This window comes from Gymnoscopelus braueri (assembly GCF_963280865.1).
Source record: "Gymnoscopelus braueri genome assembly, chromosome: 14".
Classification (NCBI taxonomy): Eukaryota; Metazoa; Chordata; class Actinopteri; order Myctophiformes; family Myctophidae; genus Gymnoscopelus; species Gymnoscopelus braueri.
The window spans coordinates 29,120,781-29,135,088 of NC_137619.1; the positions used below are offsets into that span (position 1 = coordinate 29,120,781).

Below are 14,308 nucleotides of genomic sequence, written 5' to 3' on the forward strand. Positions count from 1 at the left end.
ATTTACACAGCTATCTGCTGATATGTATCTCACACACACACACACACACACACACACACACACACACACACACACACACACACACACACAGACACAGACACAGACACAGACACAGACACACACACACACACACACAAGCCTGTTTCTTCGACCAGGTCAAAACTTGGGGGGGAAATGGCTCATTACAAGAGAAAGAGATAGAGATCCTTCTCTATCTGTATCTAACGCGGGGAGGTGGTATATACAAACTCACTACGAATTCACTTTGGGCCCACGCTGTTAAAAGCCCTTGTTGGCTCATTATTATTAATGACCTCCCATGTAAGCCGTTAATAGATCGTGAACAAACTGTAAGTTCTATTCATTATTAATTTGGTCTTAAAAATGCATTTAGTACCTTTTACAAATTAGTTAAAGTTACTCATTTCAAAGGGTTAAATTAATGTAGGCTATAACTCATGAACTAGCAAAGACAACGATGACTTTATAATGTTTCGTTAAAGCAATAAACCCCAAGAGGCCCAAGAGTGTTATAATAATATTATCCGGTAAAGCTGTATTGGCTGCTTCAATAGTTGATTAGCAGTCATATCACAAGCATCAATGCCTTAGACGTGACCCAATCTTTTTTCTTCTACAAACTGTGTCTAATACAACGACAGAAATGCTTATGCAGCTACTCCATATGCAGGTATGCACGTGAACCAACTGCAGCTGTTGCTTAAACTTTTTTCCAATGATTAAAAACAGCTTGAAATAAATGAATGCATGAATAAATAAAATAAAAAAGTTTAAATATCAGCTTCATCAGTCCCTCCCTGCATAATGGGCTCAATGCCCATGTGCAATGATCAATTGGCCAACCCATTGAGGAGAAAATGGATGCAGACAGACAGGATATTTTCAATTTTGTAGTAGTAGAATTATTACCGCCCCTTCAGCCTCCTCTCTTCCCATCGTCTTGTCTTGCCACCGGCTGTCTGCACAGAGTGGAAACTTGGCCTCACTAAAGACAAGCCTGTTCACTCAGATGAAACACGGGTCTCTCACCATGCCTGTGCTGCTCTCTATGTCCTTCCAATACCGTTCTCTCTCTTGTTTTACTCTCCCTTTCTTGTTGTAGCATCTGCATCTCAGAAGGCTCTGGTTAAATGAGACAGAATATTGTTGTTGACGTTCCCCATCTCGTCTCTCTGTGGCGTCGTTGTGGTGTTCAAAACCCCCTTATCTGAACAGCAGGGCTCCTGATTCACCCCACGACTTGACAGAGGAGTTGAAACGAATGATCCTGCTGGCTAATTGGGCCCCTGGCATTCAGCTTTTTCCTGCTATATATACTGTGGAGCAATTTTATCAGCTTATACGCCAGCTTTTATCTCATCAGTGCTTTCACGATGCTGTAGGGAGCCATTACTTCTGTATCATCCGCTTTGCTAGTTTACTTTGGTAATTAAATTGTCCCACTGTATTTGAAAACTAAACAATGCAGCGGGTTACCTTGCAGTGGGACATAACTTGGGATATTTCGAAAATGTAGCCTATTCTATCTAATTGACATTGTTACCACTGTCCACAAAACTATTTAAAGCAAATAGGTTTCCATCTAGCTGACAGATAGGTAAATGGATGGCAATGAATGGACAGAATTTAACTTATACAGCACTTTTTGTAGTCTTTCCGACAACCCAAATGTGTTTTGCAATGTACTGTACTTCACATTCATCCAATCACACACTGCACCGCAATGGCACTATGACACATTACGTCTTATGCGGTACACATTCACACATAGATGGCAGAGGCAACCATGCAAGGCTCATTGCTCATTGGGAGCAGGGGGTTCAGAGTGTTGCTCAAGGACACTTCAACATGCAGCCAGGAGGGAACCTTCCGGCTTCCAGGCAGCCCACTCTACCTCCTGAGCCACTGCCGGTAGAATGCGCCAACTTATATAAACATCCGGCTTGCCCAGCCTTCACCTCCTGAGTGCGTGTGCGTGTGCGTGTCGTGTGCGTGTGAGAGTGAGAGGGATGGGGGGATAGAAAGATGGGACTGAGAAATGGGTACAGCGAATGAGAGAAACAGAAAAAGAGTGAAGGTGTGTGCGTGCGTGTGTGTGTGTGTGTGTGTGTGTGTGTGTGTGAATATGCCTAATTGGGGGGGGGTGTGACAGTAAGAGAGAGGTCATTCATATTTGTGTGTTTTTGCATGCGTGACAGTAAGATTGGCACCGTGCCACACACCATGCACACTGGTTCTCTTCACAGAGGCTCTGTGGGGACATTTTTAAAACAGCCTCTGAGCAGACTCTGAATCAATTATGATTCATGGCCATGTGTCTCTTTGGTAGAGCATTTCTCATTTTACACTCTTGATGTAACTTAATGAACAGTCACCCCTAACATTATAGCTTTGTCATTGCCATCAATCTTTTTGGGAAAAACAAATCAACTCATAAGCTTAATCTCCTATAACTCCAACATTATAAGCAACTACGAAGTACACACAATAAAACTTTTAACCCTCAGAGTTAAATTAATGTTGAGGACTTTACTGTGTTCAAGGTCGGAGTTGTAGTGCTCAATGTTCCTTTCATCCTAGAAGATTACATTAGGGGGAACACCAATATATGAAGTTTGCCATTGTGCTCATTCTTCAGCGAGACAGCTATGCCATCAGTGACCTCAGAAGATTAATTACCAGAACACTGGGTCTGATTTAATCCCTTGTAACACAAGGAAATTGGCTGAATTATAGTAGTGGGGTGTGGTTGTGTGCTAGGAAGGAGGGGGGTTGTGGCATTCTGGAGCAGTTTATTACATGTTGGTAGCAATCAGAATATACGTCGAATGTGTGTAGTTGATACTATAGTTTCAATGTACAGATTTTTTTTTATAGTATATTGTTTAGAGTAGACTGATGCTAGGTTCAGGTTTACCTGTGATCCTAGTTTACTGAGGCACTACACTTTCTCTTGCATTTGATGTATGTGTTTACGTTGCTTATTGTAAGTTGCTCTGGATAAAGACTGTCTGCTAAATGCCTAAACTGTAAATTGATACAGGTCGCCTGTAACCTGTTACGGCTGTCAGTCAGCCCTATCTGATATTTTTCTTATCCTGTGTCAACAGTGATACTGTGGCCAGCAACTTTTGTTAAGTTCAAGTTCTACTAACCTCCTGTGTTGCGTTTTCAGTAGGACTTTCATATAACACTTGGCAAGCATCTTTGTCTCCGCCAGGCCGAGCAGGAGGGGCGTTTTGCCCTCTGTCCGTCCGTCCGTGGCCTGATTGACGTGAAACTGTGCACACACACTCCGTGGATGCCAGAGAAGAACCACTGCCCCAAATTTCTGTTTGGGGCAGTGTGGAAAGTGGATTAAACACGTTACATTTTTTTTTGTTATCAATTGTTTTTATTATTATATCGACAATACAATCATGTTCGAATGGATAACATTTTCAACAAAAACAAGATACAAACATAGATTAAACACGTTAAATTAAACTCACTGGTCTTCTGTTCCCTTCCTCACACAATCTCCCTTAAGGGTCTTAATAAGCTGTACATACTGTGGCTTTGTGGTTAATAATGGTTTGTATTTAGAGTGAATCACCACAATCTATTTAATTTTAAGTTGAGTGATTACTTTGTGGCTGAGCTCCATTAATATAGGCCTACAGAGCACTGAACTCTCTATTATTTATTTATTTTGCCGTTGCTGTAGGATAGAAGGGTTTGTGTAATTGAAGGTCTATCGATTTCTGTTACACCATGCTACAGTATGGTGTCCACTAACACGCCCCTGGTACACACGTTGAGTGTGACCTCTCCATATATAGTCCCTGCCTTTCCTTGAAAAACACATACCGTACCACGCACTTGCACTCAAATGCATACATTATTGTGCAGGAGCCTTGTGTCTTTCTTGTCTGCTGTAAACGTTCATTGAGCATGCAAATTGTACTTCCCGCAAACATTAGTACCACATCTGCTGTTGAGGAATAACACCATGTTCACTAGTAAAGACCACACCATCAAACATAATAGAGTTGGGTTGTATTTATTGAATCTGAAGACAGCATGGATTGTTTGAGCAATGGAGGAATGGGGGGATGTGCGATGTTAACGATGTGAAGTTAGAGGGATGGCAGGCAAGTGGGATGAGGGGATGGAGGGTTGGTAAGATGTGATGAGGGGTGAGGTGGAGAAGGAGCAAGGAGCGGGTGGTGAGGTGATTAACACGGGGTGGCGAAGGAGCGAGGGTATCGAGGGTGATTTAGCGAGGACGGGGTGGAGGGGAAATGGGAGAAGGGTGGCGTGATGGAGATGAGTAAGGGGTAATGGGACAAAGGTGATGTGACGACGAGGGTTGGTGCGGTCCAGGAGTGCTGGTCCAGGAGCAGGTGGTAGTTGGTGGTTCCGGGGGGGAATGAACCCTGAGTTATTTGGCATTGGGGTCCGTAGAGCTGAGTGGCGAGAGGATGAGGGGACGGCGGGCGGGGGGTGGAGGATGAGGGGACGGCGGGCGGTGGGTGGGGGTGTGGAGGATGAGGGGACGGTGGGTGGGGGTGGGGGGTTGCAGGATAGGGACAGTGGATGGGGGTGGAGGGGTTTGGATGAGGGGACAGTGGGTGGGGGTGGAGGGGTGAGGGATGAGGGGACGGTGGGTGGGTGTGGGAGGGTGCAGGATTGGGACAGTGGGTGGGGTGGAGGGGTGCAGGATGAGGGGATGATGGGTGAGAGAATGAAGGATGAGAGGATGGAGAAGAGAGGGGCGAGAGGATGTAGGGGAGAGAGGATGGAGGGGAGAGAGGGGTGAGAGGATGGAGGGGCGAGGGGTGAGAGGATGTAGGAGAGAGGGGTGAGAGGATGTAGGAGAGAGGGGTGAGAGGATGTAGGAGAGAGCGGTGAGAGGATGTAGGAGAGAGGGCTGAGAGGATGTAGGAGAGAGGGGTGAGAGGATGTAGGAGAGAGGGGTGAGAGGATGTAGGAGAGAGGGGTGAGAGGATGTAGGAGAGAGGGGCGAGAGGATGAAGGGGAGAGAGGGGAGAGAGCGCTGGGGGCGAAGCGCTGTGGGGGGAGCGCTGGGGACGAGAGTGCTGTGGGAGGGGGCGCTGGGGGCGAGAGCGCTGTGGGGGAGCGCTGGGGGCGAGAGCGCTGTGGGGGGAGCGCTGGGGGCGAGAACGCTGTGGGGGGAGCGCTGGGGGCGAGAGCGCTGTGGGGGAGCGCTAGGGGCGAGAGCGCTGGGGGAGCGCTGGGGGCAAGAGCGCTGGGGGGAGCGCTGGGGGCGAGAGCGCTGGGGGGGAGCGCTGGGGGCGAGCTTTACTAGGAGTGGCTGGGAGGGGATGGAGGGATAGTATAGCGCTGGAAGCCGAGTGGATAGTCACTGGCTGTGGCTGCAAGGCTGAAAGGCAGCCATGTCTGTGGAGGAAACAATGTTAGTGGCATCAGGCAGCCATGTCTGTAGAGGAAACAATGTTAGTGGCGCCAGGCGGCCAGGTCTGTGGAGGAAACAATGTTTGTAGCACCAGGCGGCCATGTCTGTGGAGGAAGCGGTGCAGTACAAACATTCAAATCAAACTTATTTATACATCTCATTTACAACACTCAAAATTGACCGAAAGCTGTACATGGAGGGCAACAACAGAAACAGGCCTGTTCAGTAGGAACTAATGTTCCTACTGAACATTAGTTCAGTAGGAACATTGTAGCGAGTATAACCACAGGATATTGGTAGTGTGTAAGGTATGAATGCTAGCATGGGAGCATGATGCTAGCATAGCTCAGACTGGAGGGAGCAACACTGTTAGTAGCAACGGTGAGGCAGTATGCATAGTATGAATGCTAGAGTGAGAGTATGAAGCCGGTGGATAGAATAAATGCATGGTGTTGCGTGCATCGTGATGATAAAACGTAATTTTTTGATAAATTAAGCAATGGAAGGCTGGTGAGGGGAATGAGGGGAGGAGTGTTGAGCTTGTTAAAAGGCGTGGCCGCGGAGGTGACTCGAAATACCGCGGCGGTCCGGGCTGGCACTGGGATAGCACTGAGTGACGTTGTAACACGCCGAACCGGTACAGCCGCGAAACGAGCGCAAACGGGGTAGCTGACGAGACGTGTGGAAGTGGGTGGCCATGGGATGAAACGGGACATGTATGGTCATTGGTGTTTGATCTCGCATGCGAACGCTGGATACTGGCGATGTCATCGCTGGAGTACGAGATGGCACCTGGTTTTGTGGGCTGAAGCAGGAGAAGTGTTGGGTTTTGTGGTACGTGATTAACTATTATTTAATCGACCGACGGAGCAACGTGTTGGTGAGCCTGAGCTTGTGTGCGTCCTGCTTCCATGCGAGAAACAGATTGACTGACAAGTGACGGTGGTCATGGCTCATGTATAAATACAACCCTTGATTAGCTTGGTGGGAGGAGATAAGGGAGGAGTTGATATATCAAAGGGATCACAAGCAGGTGAGCTTGGGAGGAGTTCAGCCAGATTGGAGGCGATTACATGGGGGAGGAGATTGTTATCTGTTATTGTTCTCTTCCCTCCTGAACTTACGTTGTACCAACTGCATTAAACTGTATCTCTCTTGTCCAACGACCCTGGGTCACACGCCTATAGACCATATTCACGCAGCGGCCATATTGGAATTTAACATTGAAAGTGCCGCCACCCGGGGTGGCTACTTTCATTGACTTCATAGAAACATGGCCGCCGTGTGAATATGGTCTATGGCTGTGACTTGTAGATATTTATACTTATTGTTTCCGCCAGGCCGAAGGCGTGGCAGAGACTATGTTTTCGCCCGTGTCCATCCGTCCGTGTGTGTGTGAGTCCGTGTGTGTGTGTGAGTCCGTGTCTGTCCGTCCGTCCGTCTGTGGACAGCTAATCTCCGGCACCGTTGGACCGATCAACGTGAAACTGTGCACGCACACTCCCTGAAGGCCAGAGCAGAACCTCTGCCCTAAATGTTCACATCTGCCTGTTATAGCACCACCAGGGGGCCGATTTTTGCACAATTTATTTTTTTATATTACTCCTACAGATTGTGTCCACACATCATGCAAATTGGTACATATTATCTCTATATGCACATTCCCACTAGGCCAAGGAAGAAATGCCACCCTACATTTTTCAAATTGCGCTATAAAAGGCAGATTCATGTTTTGGCCTACTACTCTTGAACCATAGGTCACACAATTTCCACCTGACAAGTTTTCCGCCATGTTTTGTTGTTGTTGCAAAACAAATGTTTTGCTACTATTCCTACAGATTTTGTCCAAACCTCACGAAATTCAGTACACCATATCTCTGTAGTCATGTGATCCTTGGATTCTATAAGCCCGGCCACTTGTGCCAGATTTTGCGTTTTTGCTACTACCCCTACAGATTTTGTCCAAAGCTAGGTTTTTCAGATCCCATTCCAAGTGGCTATGACTGACTGCCTTCCAAAGTTTGGGTAGGCCTGGCGGAGACCTGTGCTCCGAGGAACACTCTTTTCTAGTTTAGGCTTTTTCCATTTTTCCCCTATAATGGATACCAGGTTGAAAGTGGTTAAACAAACATCCCACTCTGTATTGTTGTCTCTACAGTAACAACAGATAACAGAGATACAGTAGCTACATTACAACTTGTGTGTTTAGGAATAGGTTTTGATGTTCAATAAGAAACAGTAATGTCTGATATACAACCCACATGAAGTGAAAGTAGATATTTTTAAACCAGTGACTCATGGCTCCATGCTGAGGTATAACATAAAATTTTACCACTAAATGTGATAAAGATGAGAGTACATCCAGAACTCGGCTAATGATGCACGACTCACCACCTCTCCAGCACAATTATGGGAAATTCAATCAGTACTGTGAAACTTAGGTGTCAGACAGCAAAAGGGACGGTGTCATCATGTGAGGGTCATAGTCAGCTGACTGAAAACCATGCTGTGCATCAGAGAACTGCCAGAGACGGATGGTGAGCATGTAAATGAACCCGGCTAACATCACCTTCTCGCACACACGATACAAAGTCACGGAGGATGAGGATGGGTCAGCTTGCACCCGCTGAGGCACAGCTGTGCTTATGTTTGCTGGAGGTCACACAGTGAACATGTGTTCGATTTACAGTAGCATGGAAATAAATATCTGATCTGAATATTATGCATGGGTGTGATCTTCCATTTAGGAGCTCACACATCTCTCACACAGCCAGGAATCCCAGCCTGTCCTAGATAAATAGGGGATTTGTCAGGGTTCAGAATGATCTTAACAGGATCTCAACAGCTCTAAATCTGACGTTCCAGTTCGCATGCAGTAACACAAGTCATACAGCCTCTTACACAGTGTGCAACAGTTGAATTGATGATTGGAAAGCCCATTTCGATTCTTAAATGTGCTATAGTGATGGTATTGAAGAATGCCCAAATGGTATTTGTATGTACGGTTTTAAGTTGGAAAATGAATTGAGTCACATACTGTATACTGAAAGCATCAGTTGTTATGGTCACTGAACTGAACTTGACTGGAGCTTAGGGCATGCTGTAGCATTTGCTTCCATTGTTCCATTTTCCAGTTTAGTTGAGGCAGATTTTAAACCCACAGCACTTGTGTTTAGAAGGCAGTTGTTTGCGCCGTTTGTGGAATCGAGTCCAAGGTCCAACGGTCCCCAGGGAAATAGCAGTAGGACACAGCAGCAATTTCTCACTCATCAATAATGGATCGTGACTGTATTTCACAGAGACTCAACAGAAGCTGTTTTTTGCACCCAGAGGGGTTGTTTGTGAGATGAGCCCATGACACTATTTTCTTTCCCGTAATTGCTTCCCGATACACTCAAACCATGGCCAAATGTTGTGTTGTTTTGCGAAGTAGCCTACATACAGATATTATGGTAGATGTACTCAATGAACAAACAAATCCCATTTGAAATGCATCATTCATCATTAGTGAACATTGACCCATGAACACCCATGAACAGGTTGTGTGGGCGACATACTCATTATCTTATACAGATTTTAAGCTGAGTTGTTGGTTGGGGAACAGCTGTGAGGTCATCTCCTTCACATGCTGACTGTCCGTCTGGATCGGGGTGACCCTCACGTCCTGTCTGATATAGGACCATCTTGACCCAAATGTGACCCATGTTAACTAAAATTAAGACTTAAATAGAAAAATATGGGTTTAGTGATTTCCCTGCTGCAGCTAGGTGCGCTCAGAGAGAGAGAGAGAGAGAGAGAGAGAGAATGACTAAACATCTTCTGTCATGGATGGCAAGGCAAGCCAGGAAATGTTCTGTGAAACAAATGAGACATACAATCAGTTTCTCTTTCTCTCCGTCGTCATCACTTTCTCTCTGTCTTTTGCGATCATGCTCCCCCCTGCTTCCCTCGCTTTCTCTCTGACTCTCTCCCTTCCTCTGTCTCTTCTCTCTCTTTCCTAATCTATCATTCTCCTATTCCATCTCCAATCCTCACTCCTGTGTCCCCTGACCCTCCTCTCAGTTTCTCTTCCTCCTTGCCATCTTGTCCTTTGAAATGACAGCTTGAAAACATAATGAGGCCATATGAAAGCAAGGCCGGTTTATGTTTTTGTAGAATTCCCCAGCTATTGTACTTTTCTCCTCTCTATCATGCATCAATGTGCTGAGCTGTGCATTAAAACACACATCAGCAGCTGGGACACTAGGAGTTAAGGTTGGGGCCCTTTGGCCTTGTTCTGTTTGTGGCGTAGGTGAGTAGAAAATAAACCCTGAAAATCAATGCTGTTGTGCCCCCCCTCCCCCTCCCCCTCCATTCCCTCTCTCTCCTTGCAGTCTCAGCAGAAGTGCATTGTGATCTTCGCCTTGGTGTGCTGCTTCGCCGTTCTGACGGCACTCATCTTCTCGTCCGTGGACTTCTGGGGCGAGGACGAGGACGGGATCACAGAGGAGAACTGTAGGAGGACCTGCAGGTGAGCAGTGGTGTAAAGTAACTAAGTACATGTACTCAAGTACTGTACTTAAGTAAGATTGTGAGGTACTTTTACTTTACTGGAGTATTTCCAATTGTCTATACTTTTACTTCTACTCCACTACATCTCAGAGGCAAATATTGTACTTTTACTCCACTACAATTATTTGAAAACTTCAGTTACTAGTTACTTTGCAGATATAAATTATTACATTATGAAATATACATTAACCACTTTAGCCCTATTTTATACCTAGGCTATTAGAAAATAGCCGATCTATGCGACGCGTTGTGAGCTTGTAGATCTGCTATTTTCAAACATTTTAGTACTTTTACTTTTGCTACATTTTGATACCAATACTTTTGTACTTTTACTCAAGTAAATTTTGAATTCCGGACTTTTACTTGTAACATAGTACTTCTACATTGCAGTATTGATACTTTTACCTAAGTAAAATATCTGAGTACTTTTTCCACCACTGCCGGTGAGCTGCAGAACGACCAACACTTTCACACAACCATTGTTCCCCTGCAGCCTCTCATCTGTAGCCCCGCTAGAGATAGGATTGCAATTAAATGTTGAACGGTCGGTCGGTTCAAAGCACTTTGGTCCAGTTGGATGTATGGAGCAGCATGATGTCTTGGAGGCTACTATCGGGGCTTTTCAGCCTAGTTCAGACCAAAGATTTGTGACCGCTTTAAGCCTGATTTATACTTAGTTAGTCGTACGATGGTCTCGGATGCTGAAAATAGCCAATGTACAAGCTCACAACGGGTCAAGAAAAATTGCAGTGCTGAAAATAGCCAATGTACAAGCTCACAACGTGTCAAGAAAAATTGCAGAGCTCTTTAGTTTGAGGGGAGTAAACTGGTGCCCTCGGCTGATAAAAAAAACAACAACAGCACAATGTTTACTCTGAATTTCATAATGAAATCTCTCTCTTCTGTACTGATGTGGGTGTGTCAGCAATATTCTGCTGACGATAGGCAACTAGAGGTTCGGGCCGCTAGGTGGCCCTCACAACTACGTCACACTGCCGATCCGACCGATACGTCAAGTGTCATAGTGTCGGGGGCTTTGTCAGGCGTTTGCCAGGCTTTGTCTGTGTCCCTTTTGTGCTCATTTATGGAGATCTCTGTATCTGTCTGTCTGCATGTGTCCCTTTTATGCCCATATATGGAGATCTTTGTATCTGTCAGTCCATGTCACTTATTGCCCATATGGAAATCCCTGATGTCATCAGTATATGCCCATATATTGGCATGCCCATATGTGACTGAGTACAATGATATAGGCCGCAAGTAGGCATTTGTCATTTTTCTGTTTTTTACAGATTATTAAAGTACAGAATATAAGCTTTCAAATGAAGTGTCATTCATTGAAATTGGAATATATTTGACCATATGCGATATGCCCTGGATTGGCTGTTCTGGACAACTGGATATCCATATATGCCCAGTATATATGGACATATCGGTCGGATTGGCTGTTCTGGACAACCGCACAGCCGAACTACTCGACAGCGGGCACCACACTCCCTCGAGTCTAGACAGTCTAGCCATATTTTTGTATAATCACCATGGAAACCATGTTGTCACTGCAGGAGGACTGTTGCTATTTATTTATTTAAACCTTGAAACGTCATGCTGCTGACATTGCCATTGGCCAATTTCCCTGCAATGCAAGGAAGGAATATTTAAGATCATTTTTTTTATCACCTGTTTAGTCTTTGTCTTTGTTTTTTCCTTCCCAATGTAGTTGTTGCTAATATCTCTCATGTTTCTACACTGACAACTGTCACTGTCACTGGCAACACTTACTGTTTGTTCTGGGGAATGTTTAGACAACCACTTCTTGTCTGATGCACATGAAGTCGCCAGCCAGTTCTTTTCAACTGACAGTGAAGAGTTTCACCATTATATTAACTAATTGCTGAGGACCCCCGGACCCCACTTCTCCATGGTCGTCGGCAGGAACTTTACTTCTGCAACACTTTGATGCCCAATTCAATTAGATTCTGAATGTTCCCTAAAACATGGTGAATTAATTTAGATTAATTAACAGTGTTCCTCAAGATCAGTTTGCATTTGAAGAATTGTTGTTTGACAAATGTGCATGCCGCTTACTCTGACTTTCCTCTTTTGTAACCCGCTCTCGATAAGAGTGTCTGCTAAATGCCTAAACTGTAAGAATCTCAGACAAAACGTCTCAACACAACACCACAGGAGTTGTGGCCCAGCTGACGCTGCAGGTCTGCTCTGTGTTCTACACCTCTACTGCACACCCCTCATTCAATTTAACACTCAGGCAGGAGTTCCTTCGCCTCAGGGTCTCTCACTTTCTCTCTGTCTGTCTGTCTGTCTGTCTGTCTGTCTGTCTGTCTGTCTGTCTGTCTGTCTGTCTGTCTGTCTGTCTGTCTGTCTGTCTGTCTGTCTGTCTGTCTCTCTCTCTCTCTCTCTCTCTCTCTCTCTCTCTCTCTCTCTCTCTCTCTCTCTCTCTCTCTCTCTCTCTCTCTCTCTCTCTCTCTCTCTCTCTCTCTCTCTCTCTCTCTCTCTCTCTCTCTCTCTCTCTCTCTCTCTCTCTCTCTCTCTCTCTCTCTCTCTCTCTCACCAAATCAGCTGCTTAACAGCCCTGCAGAGCCATCTGTCTGACGTCCCTCTCATCCGATGAAGGCTGTGAAATGTAATTCCAAACTGTAAAGTTTCTCTCCTGTTCTGTGAAGGACCCCAAGGCTTCGGAGAGTGCAGAGAGAGGGAGGGAGCGATTGAGCAGTATATGGCAACGAGGGGTGCTTGGCTGCAGTGTTGTAGCGCTATAGAAGTGGGGGAGCGCCCCATAACACACGTGCGCATATGTTACGAATAGCATTCAAATGTGAATTACATCAATAGATATGAATGACAGAAATATACATGTGAGCCTATGCATGGCAACAAGCGCATGGCAAAGGGTGTATTTTTTCCTAGCAAATGGATGTGATTCATGTGAATAGTTTAGTTACAACTTATATAATTTATCTGACGCTTGCTCCGGTCTAATTTCCCACTGTACAAGACCAGCAGATGTACGTCGGATAGTTTTTCTAGTGATAAGGCTACAATACAGCAGGATATTATTGCGTGTCTTCCATACACAGCCATATGAACACTCAATGCATGTTCGTGGAGAGATTATCTCGGCAGCATTGTAATTGTTATCGTGTGATCCAGTACCAACCACGATGCACCTGTAATTTTTTGTGTGTCCCATCCATAGCCTATATGCGTTCATTGAAGGAAGTCTGCATGTTTTTGCTGCTGCTATGAATGTTATCTCATCACGCAGAGAATGTTGTCCGAGTGAATATCATGGAAAAGTGGAGATATTTGACTAAATACACGTTTTCTGCCAGAACTTTTAGTTAAAACAGCTGACTGTCGTGCAATTAATTATGGAAGAGTAGCTTACGCAAGGAGCACTGAAAATCCTCTACGAAAATGCATTGTGTTTTCTGTGGCTGTGTATGTAGGCTATCTAATAAATGCAATGTATGGAATTAAGCTGCAACTCTACTGACAAACGGTAAGACATAATGTAGCTGCTGGTTTTATTTATAAGGCCACTGCAGAATGAATCAACTGCTGAATGGGGTTTGACCAGAGCGAATTTAATTACTTTCACTAGGCTATCAGACGCTGACAAGATGGTCAATCAGATAAGGGGATTCTTTTGTAAAGCATTACCCCCTTGAGCCATTCATTTTGCTCTCAACAAGACTTTTTTTATAACTAAAATACAAGGACACAGTTTTGTTGTGAGCGCAGCCTGACTCGAGTTTTATGATCCCATCTCCAGGAGACCGTAGTTTAGGATAGATCCTATAGCCCGGAGGGACAGTCAGCTGAGTCAGCCGTGGGTTTTATTGGTTGTTGTTGGTTGTCAGGGCGATATCACAACCAATCGGTGGATGGGCTCTGCCTGGCCTCCTCCGCTGCAGGTTGTGGTGACAGCTTTGTGTCAACGTAATATGAAAACAAACTGTCGTATATTTTAGGTGCCATGATGCGGGTTACCAGGCCTAGCTGGTTTGAGATATTAAAGCGGAGAAGACGTCCGGAGTCCATGTTCAGAATCATTCAGTGGGTTTATTCAGCATTCAAGTACAACAGCATAGCAAAGCTTCCAGGGGCAGAGCCCCTGTCCACCCCCAGCCTCACGGCGTGTGGAGACAGCACTCCTTCACAAGTCATTTACAGTCACTCTTATACTCTAGGTTCACATTACAATACGTTCTTGTGAGTGGGGGTCAATGAGAATCCCCCCACCAGTTGATCAACTCCTTTGATCAGTGTCTCTATCTGTCTGTATCCTGCCTGTCA

At 45.3% G+C, this 14,308-nt stretch overlaps 1 protein-coding gene across 1 annotated transcript in view; it reads left to right on the forward strand.

The window, feature by feature from the left end:
• Positions 1 to 14,308, forward strand: part of LOC308100588 (inactive phospholipase D5-like) — a gene marked incomplete at both ends in the record, with an annotated part of 109,016 nt that overhangs the window by 61,919 nt on the left and 32,789 nt on the right. Inside the window, one exon of the mRNA XM_080449656.1 lies at positions 9,814 to 9,950. Coding sequence (XP_080305782.1) covers positions 9,814 to 9,950 — 137 coding nt within the window. The remainder of the gene's footprint in view (positions 1 to 9,813; positions 9,951 to 14,308) is intronic.